Here is a 13,889-nt window from a genome sequence, read left to right on the forward strand (position 1 = left end):
TGATGTGCGATTCCACTGGGAAGAGTGCGGTGTGGGTGTTTGTGTCACCAGGCATGGTGAGTCGTGCAGGATGGTGTGTGTAGTGTAGTGTAGTGTCTGCATCTGTACATGCTGTTCCACAGCCTCCTCCTTCAAATGCCTGAGGCTACAGCGTGGTGCAGTGTGCTACCATCCACCGCTAGAGTTGGACAGTGGACACATAATGCCAGCCTAAGCTGCTAGTGAAAGCAAAACTCTTGCCTGCATTTTTGGATAAAACTGTAGGGCAATGGTTTGAATATCCACCAGTCTCAGCTCAATGGAGGGATGGGTGTTACAAGTATCTCCTCCCATGGCAACCGTGGTGCTTGGCAAAGGTGTTTGGCTCTGTAGAGATCCAAAATCTGGGTGGTCTGTACTTTTGACTTTCAGCCTTTGAGATGCATTGCACTACATCTGCAGAAGTGGAGACTTGGTTGTGATGTCTGAATAATGTGCCTGCTAGGGAGGTTCGATTATGAGCAAAACCAATATCCCGATTTTTTCAGTCAATATTGCTATCACATTTTTTTTTGACGATATATCTTTTCAAGTCAAATAATTGCAAGTCTGCTCTGTCCTCGCTATGGCTCAAGTGGAGGGGAATGTATTGTGCTTAGCGCAACCTGCCTTTTGGCAGTATAGACAAATGACAAAAATATAGTTTCAAGTCAATACAGATATTACGAAATTTGATATTGTTTGACAGCAATATTGATATCCAAATATAAATGTGATATATTGCACAGCCATACTCGCAATGTAAACAGAGAGGTGCAGTGGTGTCAGCATTTGTATGGACTGGAGGGGAATATGCAAAAGGAAGGGTGAAAATAATCTGTTGCTATTCCATACATAATTTACTATGTGTTGCAGTCGTGCGAGTGTTAGGAGAGTTTTTCCTCTCAACCCTGCCACTATGGGCTTTCCCTGAGAGCTGTGAGCTTGATAGGTGCTGATGCCGTTGACGGTGATGCTCCTCCACTGAGGAAGCTCTTTCACGCTCATTAACACTTATGCACTTACACGTTGTCTGCCTCTCTCTCTCTTTCCACATTCCAGTGCACCTTTTCTCTTCTCCTCCCCTCTCTGTCTTTTATCTTTCTCACCCCTCTCTCTTTCTCTTTTTTACACTTACACACAAGTTCTGCTCATTTCTCTCTCTCTCTCTCTCTCTCTCTCTCTCTCTCTCTCTCTCTCTCTCTCTCTCTCTCTCTCTCTCTCTCCCACACACACACCCTCATTCAATCACACACTCATTCACTCACTGAGAGGAGTCAGAATAGAATGTAAATGAAATATCTATCGATATTTCCCATTACTGTAAAATAAACTGAGGGAAAGAGAAATGATGTGGATTTGCTATTTCCTCCTTTACTGGTTCCATGAATTTGTTAATGGAGGCTAAAAAAGAAACAAACGAAATGAACTCCATTATGTGGTCATAATGAGTTGCTGCTGTAAAACTATTTTAATTAGACTTGTAGACCCCATCTCCCCAAAGGGTTCCTTCCCAAGCAAATGTATCCTCAGAAGGTAATTGGAATGCAAGTGAAGGGAAATGCATCTCTACGGCACTCAATAATTAAATCAGAGGTAAATGCACTGACTTTTTATGTGTTCTCTCTGCTTCTGCATAATGTTTCTGCTATCTGAATAAATTGATTCAGCTTGATGAAAAGAGATGCCTTCAGCATCTTATATTTATTGAGTATAATTATTGAAGATATTTGGATGTGCTCCTCATCACGCAAGGTCCCTATGTCTTCGTTTTGGTCAGTTAGGTGTTTAGGAAACTGGTTCGTGTAGTATTATGTACTGTATTATTAAAGGGTGTTTTTGCCCTTCGAAATGTCCAGTTTAGGTGTTAATGTTTTTTTTCGCCTTCACAAATGATGTAGTGTAGTGTAGTGTATTGTAGTGTAGTCCATCTTGGTGCATTAGTTGTTCATGATAAAATGTGTCTGAGGTGATGAATTAGAAGTGCACCATTAATAATTAGAAAGCAGCAATTACGCAAGCATGCTTCAGCATTTTTTTTCTGCCTTGTGATGACAAGACAGACGTCATATGTGTTTTTATGTTGTTGGCCAGTTGTTGTCGCCTTCGCTGAGAGAACTGGAGAAAAGCCAGACGATGCTCGTCATCGTACCACACTCCAGAAAAACTGGAAATTCATGGCCCCCATGCTGTGATCTGCTTGCAAACCTCAATGCAAAGTCACGCCCAGACAGTCTGGCAGTTTTTCTACAACTACCTCTCTCTGTTTTGTTTTTTCTTCACATGAGACACATCAATTCTATGAGGATGAGTTGCCCGTGACCGGATTTGTCTCTGTGTCATGCGGACTGAGTGTCATAGCCGGAAGCTGTCTCACTCGCTTCGCAGGTATATGCGTATTGCTCCACTGATTGGGGATTAGGTTAATCCTGTGTTAAAATTAGGAAGGCAGCGGACTCCTCCTCCATACGAGGATTAGCCACATCCAGATGACTTGTTCTCTGAGTGACCTGGAATCGTCTGCCCGGTATCTTGTACATGTGTCTGTGTGTGCGACAAGACCAGCAGTGTCCTGCAGTTGAGTGGCAACAGTGTCCTGGAACTGTCACTCAAGCAGCTACCAGCCTGCCAAGCCAGCGCATGGGGGGCGAGTTGCTGAGTCAAGCGGACCCCCTGCTGTGATAGTCAATATCCCCCATATTGAAATAGAGAAAAAAAAAAACTTGATGTGCGAGAGAGAATTCAACAGCACATCGAGACCGTTTTGCCGTCAGCCCCAAGCAATCAGACTCCGAATGGTTGTTGCATCCCATATGAGTGGACGTGTTTTGGATTTTGGATGGCATCTTCTTGAGACAGCTGTGGACCAGTGATGATGTGCTTTGGGGGGCGTCGGAGAGCCAGGCAGGTGCAGTGGGATGAGGAGGACTTTCTGGTGTCCGAAGAGGTTCTCGTTGTCCCCAACCCGTGCTTCCTCGATGCAGGTATGCTGGAAAACCACTCTTAGTCACCCTACCAGCACCGCAGACATTCCAGTGAGCCTGTTGCATAATGCTACGTACACGCATGTATGCTAGTATGCACTCCTCCATGTTTCAGGTAGATGCCTGAAGAAACACACCCAGTGTTTATGAGATGAGACTCATTTTCAACGATTTTTTTAGTTATGTGGCATTAGATGGTGCCTGTAGGTACTTTAAATCTGAAGTGCCTCACTTTTGCTCATATTTACGATGCTGCAGTTAGAGTTTAATTTCAAGAGCACTTCATTATGTTTTGGAGACTTGCCAGCTGTGTAGTGTCAACCTCATGGTTTCCTGATGCAGAGCAAAGTTACCGGGTCACACTACTGCACTTGAAGTTCAGCCTGAAACTCCAACACTTTTAAAAGAACCCCCAACTGCTGTTGCAGTTAAAAGATAACGGCGGTGGCTTTGAAAGGGTGGATAATTACAGTGATTATGAACCTTAAATCTGCTTTCACAGAGTTATTACCCCTTTAAATATTGTTGACTGTAGTTGTAATGGCCATAATCACTGACAAGCTTAGCTCTGATCAGGGTACAGGCTATGTTAAGCAGCATCTTGTTTCCTTGGTGTTGGGAGATGGGAAGACATGTTTGTTATGTAGGCTATGCCTTAAAGGGACACTGTGTGAGATTTTTAGCTGTTTATTTCCAGAATTCATGCTGCCCATTCACTAATGTTACCTTTTTCATGAATACTTACCACCACTATCAAATTCTAAGTATTCATTATGACTGGAAAAATTGCTCTTTTCATACATGAAAAGGGGGATCTTCTCCATGGTCCGCCATTTTGAATTTCCAAAAATAGCCATTTTTAGCTGCAAAAATTACTCTACTTGGACCATACTAGAAAATATTTGTTTATTACTTAGTAAACTTTCATGTAAACATCAAATTTGGCAATAGACAGCCCAGTTTCAATGAGTAGCATAGTTGCAGTACCTTTTTTGACCATTTCCTGCACAGTGTCCCTTTAATCCTGTATTCGCCCCTATGATGAATTCTTACAGTAATTCTCATGGAGGAAGATCTGTAGAATGAGCTAACTTCATCCCTTCATTTAAATGGAAAGCCAAAAAGATTTTTTTAAAGTATTACTGAGCTGAACTCAACCTGAACTGGATCTAAACAGTGGACTCTTTTTTCCTTTGATTGTCATGTGAATGGAATGTTCTTGTGCATCATTCTATTTAAAAGGAATTCTGATACCCACGAGAGAACAACAGGGTGAGATCTACATCAAATGCAGTGGGCATTATTTATCTAAAAAGCATTATGACATAGAGAAATATAGAGAAATTGTAGGCCTTCTTTTCACCCAACCCCCACCCCCCCACACACACACACTCTCTCTCACTGTCTCTCTCACTGTCTCTCTCACTGTCTCTCTCACTGTCTCTCTCTCTCTCTCTCTCTCTCTCTCTCTCTCTCTCTCTCTCTCTCTCTCTCTCTCTCTCTCTCTCTCTCTCACACACACACATACACACACACACACACACACACACACACACACACACACACACACACACACACACACACACACACACACACACTAGTAGCAGGTACTGTTGTCATTTAGCAAATTTCACATCTGAGCAGTACTCATATCAACCACCAGGTGGTGCTGTCTTTTGCCTCACCATCATCTTGCAACTCCGAAACCCTCTTGTGGTGTTTCCATTGGTGCTCCAACGTAGTGGGAACTTGGCAGCCAATCCTTGCTGTAGTAATGTTCTGATAACATTCTAACCGTCCTAAAGTCATAAAATCATATATTTTGCAGGGACCCTCCAATGTCTACCCTAGAAAAGTGAAACTGGGAACACTGATGATGCGCTAGACCTGAAACGTTTGTCCCTTCTCTGTTGGTTTTATTTACTCTATCTTTGTTTAATACAGTTTTGATTTTGAATTCAGCTCCTGTGTGCGACTCCAGTCCTTTCTTCCTTTTTGCCATACTGTTCTTGGAATTACGCACGAGTGAAACGTTCAGAAAAAGACATTGGCGCGGATGCCACCTCCACCATTACCCTAGAAAAGTGGAAATGGTGTAAAGTAGGACAATACATAAGCTATAAAAGGGTAAGGTATAAAAGGGCTGAGATACTTTGCTGCCAGAAGTTGTTCTGAAAAGCTCCTAATATGCAGATTATGTTGTCGTGTGGCATTTAAAAATGCACTCAGTGTTGACTATTTACTCATCAGATTTTTATTCCAAACCACACAACGCTCTTGAAGTGTTTACCTCACACTGAGCCAGTTGTTTGTTTATACTGCTCCAACAACTTGAGTGCTCATTTTCAGCGCTGTGATCTCTCTCTCTTCCTCTCTATCTCTCACCATCCCTTTTTCTCTATCTCTCAACATCCCCTTTTTCTCTTGTTTTCTTCCCTCACTTATCCATCCTTGCCACCTGCATGCATCTGGTGTAGGTGGTCCTCCTCCTGTCAAGAATCTTCAGTTCAGTCGGCTCTGGCCTCAGGCACAGTCTAAAACCTGGTTTGGCAAACCACTGAACCACACGGCGAGCTGCTCCTCTCTCACCCCACCCCTAGGCATGGGAAAAAGTGCTGTCTGTTTTTGTTTGCCTCTTTCTTTCTTCTCCCTTTTACTCGTTTAGTTGGATGAGAACATCCACTGGTGGTGGTGGACTGAACTGTTGCTAGAGTGACAGTGTGAGTGTGAGAGAGGAAGGTGGGGGGGGCAAGAGAAAGAAAGGGGGTGAGAGAGAGAACAAGAGAGTGGGAGAGAGAGAGAGAGGGTGATAGAGTGAGGGGCCCTCTGGTGCACAAAGTCTCCATTCATCGGCTAGTTTGTGGGACCCCGTGGACATAGTTGGGGTGCCCGAGAGAGGACGAGAGGCTGGAAATACTTTCCCCTCTGCACAGAGCCAGAGGAATCACCGTTTTTTTTTTTCTGAAGGTGTGCTGAGGATTTTTTTGTCTTGGTGCTTAAAGACTCAAGGAGTCCGTTCCTTGTTTTGCCACTACCCAGGGGAGGCAGGGGAAGCAGCTGTGAGTTCAAACAGGCTCACTCCCTCATGCCATGCACGGAAAGATTAAGGAATTTATCTGCCCCGCCGGCTACAGCGTTGCTCAGAACTTGCAACCTGCCCACAACAGGAGGAGCAGCCAGTACTGGATGGGCTTGCCGTACTCTGGTGGTGTATGAGGAACCTGCAACTTTTTTCCTCAAAAGTTTGTCCTTTTTTTTCTCTGTGCAAGACTTTGCAGTGGAGCTGTGCTACTTCTGACAAGGGTGCAGAGGTTGACTAATGTTGTCTGAGTTTCACTGGGAGAGCTGGGGTAGCCTTGAGGTCGAGCCTAGACTTGTTTGAAGTTTTCCTTTCCCCCCTCTTCTTCCCCCTTCTCACATGTCAAAGGTTACAGATTAAGTTTGGTCTCGGAATGCAGCCTGGAAGTGAGCGGCCGACACGGCAGTCGTAAAGAGTCTCTTTTGCATCTAAAGTGTGTGTGTGTGTCTGTGTGTGTGTGTGTGTGTGTGTGTGTGTGTGTGTGTGTGTGTGTGTGTGTGTGTGTTTTTGTGTGTTTGTGTGTTTGTGTGTATGTCCATCTGTCTGTCTGTTTGTCTGTCTGTGTGAGTGAGTGAGTGAGTGAGTGAGTGAGTGAGTGAGTGAGTGAGTGAGAGGGAGAGAGGGAGAGAGAGAGAGAGAGGAGGCAGAGTCTGTGCATGTGTGTGCATGTGTGTGTCTATACAGCGGTTGGCATGTGTGCGTGTGCTGCCATGCTAGTTCTGAACAGCCGGGTCCCAGATGTGTTCCCCGAGGCCAATCCCATGTCGACCCGGCAACCGCCGGCTGGGAAAACCGTGCTCCATGTCTCTGTCTTCCTGAACGGAGTGCCAGACTACGCTGCTGGTGGAGAGGGAGAGGCCAAGGGAGGAGACAATTGTGGAAAGTCAGAGGTGCTGGGACAAGGAGAGAGCCCCAGGCTTGGGAGTAGCGCGTCTGGCCAAGATCTCGGCAGGTGGCTCACCACTCCGAGCGGCTCGCTGGAGCTGAGAGGCGGGAGGAGGAGATTCAAGGGGAGGGATGACGAACCTGGAATGAGGACAGACCGGTTTGCTGAACTGCTCCCCGAAATCTCAGCCAGGAAGCCTGAGTCTCAGTCAGACTCGGCGAAGGGCTCTGTTGACACGAGGGAAGAGTCCTGGGAGTCGAGCTTTCTCTCGCAGGACCGGTGCCAGGCTCCGCAGGAAGAAGACCACAGCAATGCGGCTAACCCTGACGACCCCTCTAACGGGCCCCAGGTGGTGGTGGTTCAGCGGAAGCCTCTACGCAGCAACCTTCCCCTGGGCAGAAGGAGAGTGGTGAGCATGTATGGCCACCTCTCTGAGACAGACCAGCAGCAGCAGCGGCAGCACAGGATCCCCAGTGTTAACCTCCCGGAGCGGCTCCACCGATCCAGAAGTGTTTGCATACTGGCCAATCCAAGCCCCGGCCCTGTGTCAGGTCCAGTGGGCCGGTGCTCGTCTGCCTCGGCTGGGGCACCTCCTCCTGGGGTTCCCCTGCGTAGGACCCGTCGAGCGGAGCTGCGCGCTGTCGACGGCCTCAAGCCAGATTTACCGTCTGCCTTCTGCCTGCCCCCCTTCCCGAAGGACGGTGTGAATCATCGGAGGACAAACAGGACTTTGGGGAAACAGCAAAGGCCTGTGAGCATGACCGTGCTCGAGCTGAAGGAACGAAACGCCTCGCAGGATGTACTCTCCCGGGAAGCACCAAGCCTGTCTCGAGGCTTCCGCTGGAAGCTGTTCGGCAAGCCTACACAGGTTCGGGAGCCTGTTGCTGCTCCCCCTGCTCCCCCACCAGCGCAGATCAAACAGGAACCCCCCAAGCGCACCCTCGGCTCGCTACGCCGTACCCTCAGCCTTCGCATCCGCCGCAATCGCAGCAAACCCGACGCTGAACCAGAGCCCACGCCAGACCCACGGACTCGAACGCAAAGTTTCGGGCAGGATGTACTGCGGTCCGCTCAGCCGTTCTCATATCTGACAGGAAGAGCCCTGTCGCCCGCTTGCGAGAGGGACGAAGACCAGGGCAAGATGCAGTACATTCAATACCAGACGAGAGGAAAGGTCAAGGTGATGGAGGTCCCGATTCGTCCAGCCAAGCTCTCCGAGAGAAGAGCCCCTGAGGAGCCCAGCCTCTGGCAGGTTATTGCCAACCGTTTCAGGAGGAAAAACCAGCCAAGCAGTAACAAATCTGAACTTTATGCGGACAGCCAAGCAGCTGGCACATATCCCCCAGTACGGCTAAAAAAGTCACCACCACCCGTTGCCATAGCAACATTAGCGGCAAGCACTGCCCTCAGTAAAGTTCAAGGTAAGCTCAGAGAAATTAATGAAAGTACTACTGCACTTGGTAACTTGTAGCTCTTTCAGCTTTGAGAAGAAAGTAGTTGAATGATGCAAAATAGGGAGTAGGGGGAATGTCAGCTTGACAGCATATCCACAGGGAAGAAGGGGTTCAAGTGTACACACACACACACACACACACACACACACACACACACACACACACACACACACACACACACACACACACACACACACACACACACACACACACACACACACACACACACACACACAGAGCGAGAGAGGCTGCAGAGGTTGGACACATAACTCACTTTAAGTGGAGGTGCTTTGTCTGAGTACTCATTCTCTGGCCATTGATTTTACCCCCTGCATTTCTTGCAGGGTAGTTTGTCCTAACATCTGTTTTTGGGGTGATGGAAGACGCTAGAAAGAAAGCACATTACATTGTTTGTTCTTTAGGCATTTATCAGTCCTTGTTCTCAGTTCCAATCTTAGTTGCCAGTTCTATGCAAAAGCTGAAACAAAACTTAAACCACTATAGTGTTAATGACTATATTATAAAATCTTTGCACAGCACTGCAGCGGATATTTGTTTAAAACATCTCCGTTGAGATATGAGTAAGTTGCATTATATATATCGTGCATTTAGTATCTATTTTTGTAACACTGTAATATCGGGTTATGCATTGTCCATCTTCTCTTATGAAGTATCTTAGGGAGCTAAATCACTTAGACCATTGTGATGAATGATAGTAGGACATTGTTGCCGTAGTGCAGCGTTGAAGTCAAAATGGTAAAAATAACTGAGTTCAACCTCTCATGAGTAAACTCTGGCAGGTTTCCCTATGTTCAGAGACCAGTGCACAACAAGTGGAACAATACACACTAAAGATCCAGATCTTCCCTGCCTCACACAACAGTCAGTCGTAATGCACACTGCCTCGTCTTCTTTGTAAAAGGGATAATCACAGCCTTTTGTGTCTACCTATTTCTCTTGAATGCACAACTTTTTAAAGGTCAGTTTTTGGATTAGCCCCAACTAAAAAGGAACAAAACGCTGTCTGCAAGCTGCCACGCTGTACTAGTAAACATTCCTGCCCCTTATGTAATCCTAGCTGAACGAGCTGAGCTCTTTGTGTTGTCATAAAAGGCGTTTGCAGTTGAACACGTGTGTCGTAAATGTCAGATATGGAGCAGCACGGTAATTTTGCACTCAGTTTTTTAACAATGGATCAGCATTTTTGATCACGAGCAAGCAGGCATTCTTTTTGTCATCGCATTTATTTATTTTTATTTTTTTACAGAGACTCTGTTTCCAAGGCAACAGAGCCTTCAGAACAGTGTTCGATTCCGTCTCCCTTATAATGCAGCAATGTTTGTGTAGCACCCAGCACTCAGGCGGCAGGAATGTAGGAGTGCCCATTGGTGCGGAGTGCTTGCCTTTGAGATGGGTGTGCTGCTGTTTTGCTGTAACGTGGAGTGCTCAGCAGGCTTCTCGTCACACCTGTCCCTACCTGCCCTTACCTGAGTGTTTGACAAGGCGCCTGTGGGAAAAGCTGAGGGAGCCAAAGTGCTTCAGAGCCCAGCCCCCCCTCTTTTCTGGAGGGTTTAGGCAAGCCTGCTGCCTGTTCTCACCTGCCAGGGAACAAAAGGCCTACTCCTGTTGAGTGCCTGCCTAGAGCCTGGACTGGCCCTGGCCAGCACTGATGAAGGCATGATGAGGGCACGTAGAGGACCACAGATCTGGATTTCGCATTTACAGCTACATGAATAAGCATTAAAAATGCAATGCATGTCAAAGCAATACAAATGAAATTGTCATGGAAGGGAAAAAAAAGGATGGCATGTCTCTGTTGGAAACGAGTAAACCTACTGCTTTCTGATGTTACATTAATGTCTGACATCATAATTACTTGAAACACTCCAGACATTCTCTCTTGCTGTAGACAGAAGCAATTTCATAGAACATTAACTCACTTTGCCTGAAAAGTATTGAATTACAAAATGTTCAGACTACATTGAGCTGGGGAACAACAACGTTTTTGTTGAGAATTTTTCTTTGTGTAAGAAAAACACCTCCTCTCACCCCTGTTGCACAAATTTTGGGGGCAAAACACCCCCACTGCCCACATCACCCCCAGGACCGCTAGCTAGCACACTTCCCACCTGCAGTGAAAAATCTAATTATACAGAGAGAGAGAGAGTGGCATGGCGTGTCCCCTGCTCTCCTGGCACTAGGGCCGGAACTAAGGCGGTGTAGCGTCTGTGCGTGTACCGGCGGTGCGTGTTGAGGCGGTGTGTAGCGGCGGTGCGTGTACCGGCGGTGCGTGTTGAGGCGGTGTAGCGTCTGTGTGTGTACCGGCGGTGCATGTAGAGGCGGTGTGTAGCGGCGGTGCGTGTCGTGGCAGTGCGTGTCGTGGCAGTGCGTTTAGCGGCCGTGCGTGTAGCGGACGATTTAATGGTACGGTTTATGACAGCCACTGAGTCACCCCAGCAGATCCTCCTCTCTCCCAGGAAATGCTCCCAGTGGACGGCAGCGGAGCTGTGCGTCAGTAAGGCGGAGAGCCGCAGCACCCCCTGCAAAGCACCGCAGTAACTTCTCTCATTAAATTGACATTCATGAGCCACAGGGGAGAGCAGACGTGAGGAGGAAATGATGCTCTCCGACTGAAGAAGTCTGTTGTGAGCCGTTATTATTTCCATTCAGTACATTTTTGTTTAGCTTCTTCTCCCTGTCTCCCTAATGTCACCATTGTTACTGCTGCATGATTGTTACTGCAGATGACAATTGCCCACCAAAGTAGCAGGTAAACGGATGTGCATTCACTAATATCAGAAATGTCAGGTTGCACAGTCATTTGAGTTTGTGCAGAAGTGATGTCAAGATATTAGGAAATCAATAAGGATGCAAAGGTGTGATTCATGTATATACGCATTGCTCACACAACCCAAACAAGCATTGTTTGCATTGCAATGAAAAACATTGCGTAAGACATAGGTAGGTACCATCCACTACATGGGTATGTTCACCTTTTTAATACATTGGTTATCAAAGTCACTGGCCTTTAGTGCACACTGTATAGTATATGATCACCATTTGAGTAAATGTAGTCGCAACAGATTCAGAAATGAAAAACAAGGCAATAGAAGACAGCTTACAAAGTAGAATTTGGGAAAAAAACCTTTCATACCAGTAAACAGCACTAAAATCTCAGCGGAAATACATGGTCAGCTTTTTGAAGGCTGTCCCTGAGCTGTTACATTCTAGTCGATAATACTCTTGTGCTTTGGGCCTCTCTCTTCTGCAGATTCACTCACAGGTCGAAGTGAGAAGGCCAAGATGCCTCAAAAGAATTTGCCCTCTGTTTGAAATCTCTCTCATGTGACTGAAAGGGATTCCACAGACCCATGCTGCTCACTCATCAGAACTCAAAGCCCAGTAAGCTGTGCTGTTGTCTGGTGGTGTTCTTGCAGGTCTTCAGGTGGAGACAAGAGATTGATAGCAGCATTTGTAAGAAAGGAAATAGTACTTCCACTTCTCCCTATTGCAGAGATAAACTTGGACTGTTTTGTTGATTTGACATTATGTTGAATGATAAGACTTGCGATTCACTCGCTGGATTTGCGGATTGCCTTCAGAGCAACAGCGATATGTAGATTATTGCGGGCGATTATGTCAAGAGGGTTTGTGTAAGCTAGGCTTTTGCCTGCACAGGATGAGGGAGTAGGCGTGCCAAGAGCAAGGAGGGTGTATTGTGGTGGATGTTAAAGTGTTCCAAAAATGGGTCATGGAAATCTTGTGTTTTCTACTGGGTCTGTAATTTCCCTTCAAGGGAGAGGAAGCATCAGAAGCCTCGAAACCATGAAAGGAACAGACAAGTCGCCTGCTCTCTTCATGTCGTCCTTTTGACTCTTCTCAGAATTTCTCTCTCTCTCTCTCTCTCCCTCTCTCTCTCTCTCTCTCTCTCTCTCTCTCTCTCTCTCTATTGCTCTCTCTCGCTCTCTCGTTTTCTGTCTCTCTTTTTCTTCCCCTCCCTTGCTTTCTCACAGTCTCTCTCTCTTTCTCTCTCTTTCTCTCTCTCCCTCTCTCTCTTCCTCTCTTTCTCTTTTTCTTCCTCTCTTCCGTCACTCCCTTGCTTTCTCACACAGTGTCTCTCTCTCTCTCTCTCTCTCTCTCTCTCTCTCTCTCTCTCTCTCTCTCTCTCTCTCGCTCCCTCTCTCTGTCATTTGGTCACATAGGCTTAGGTGGTTCTTCCATGTTTGGAAAGGAGTCTCCTCCCTTTTGCTTTGCCCTCTTCAACTCACACATTCATGCATGTTCATTGCTTGCCAAACACACACACACACACGCGCGCGCGCGCGCGCACACACACACACAGATCCTCAAACCCGTATTCCCGAGTTCATCCCCCCCATTTCTCCCACTGCCCACTCACTTTCTGAATCCAGGAAAAAAATGGACTCTAATGCTCGCTAACGCTGTGCATTGGACTTGAATAGTAATTTTGATTGGAACAGACAAGAGCACTGGGGTGAAAAACAAGACAAACAACCTACAGGCCAGCCAAACGCTCATCTCATCTGCCGCGGACAAAGGCGGCAGTGTCTTTTGGAGTCATTGCTGGGCTGGGTGGGGAGCTGTGATTGGCTCACTCCCCCACCCTGCTGCTCTGCACGGTGGCCCCCAGAGAGACGTGTATTTTCAGGGGCTGCTGGTGTGTATTTTTGGGTGTATTCCCCAAAACACATTTCCTCTCAGAGCTCTGATTTGAACGTTTCTCCGGGTTGGTTTTAACCAGGCAGGTCTTGAGGATTATTATTATGGGGTTGGGTGGGTTCTTGCAAGGTTGCACACCCTTTCATTGATGTGTTAATTTTTTATTTTGGTGGTACAGGAATGTACTGTCATTATCACCAAAAAAGCAGTTTAGATAGCACAAACTCTATACCGCAACCAGAGACCTTTAAAATCCAGGTCATGTTAGAAGGTTTCTGATTATAGTTTTTTTCATTCAACAAGCACATTAGAAGCAGATATTTATACAACTTTGAGAGTTGAATCTCCAGCCTCCCAGTTGATTGTTCTGTGAGGCACAAAGAGGGTCCACTCCACTGAATACTGTTACAGGGTCCCCGCGGGGCATTAAAATGTATTAAAAAGCATTAAATTTAGAACATGTGATTTAAGGCCGTGAAAAGCATTTCATTTTGAGGTGTGGCATTAAACTTGAAAAGGCCTGGCATTAAATTTCTCTCGGACACAATGTATTAAAATATAGATGTCTGGACAGTCTTCCGTAAAAATATTGTTTCATAACTAGTGAGGCGGCAGCAAGGTTTCGAGACTGTCAGTCATGCCTGGGGTAAAGAATGCACTCGATAGTGACAGACCCGCCGGGGTAGCAGACCCTATCGTTCGGATCCCCCTACTGGCGATGGCTAAATCCCATCCACCACAGTGCGTGTGACTGACCGCAGTACAGTTGAAAGTGGAACTTGTTAAAT

General features: G+C 46.5%; 1 protein-coding gene across 2 annotated transcripts in view; it reads left to right on the plus strand.

The window, feature by feature from the left end:
* The first annotated feature begins 1,233 nt into the window (after positions 1-1,233).
* The window catches only part of LOC134465831 (arf-GAP with GTPase, ANK repeat and PH domain-containing protein 3-like), a 125,558-nt gene continuing 112,902 nt past the window's right edge, over positions 1,234-13,889 (plus strand). The window contains exon 1 of one of the 2 annotated variants that reach the window (XM_063219722.1): positions 1,234-3,002. In XM_063219722.1, coding sequence (XP_063075792.1) covers positions 2,891-3,002 — 112 coding nt within the window. In that variant the 5' untranslated portion in view covers positions 1,234-2,890. Of the gene's footprint in view, positions 3,003-6,715; positions 8,389-13,889 lie in introns of those variants that run through there. The other variant, XM_063219721.1, reaches the window with a different exon arrangement.

The sequence above is a fragment of the Engraulis encrasicolus genome, chromosome 16 (genome assembly GCF_034702125.1).
Source record: "Engraulis encrasicolus isolate BLACKSEA-1 chromosome 16, IST_EnEncr_1.0, whole genome shotgun sequence".
Lineage (NCBI taxonomy): Eukaryota > Metazoa > Chordata > Actinopteri > Clupeiformes > Engraulidae > Engraulis > Engraulis encrasicolus.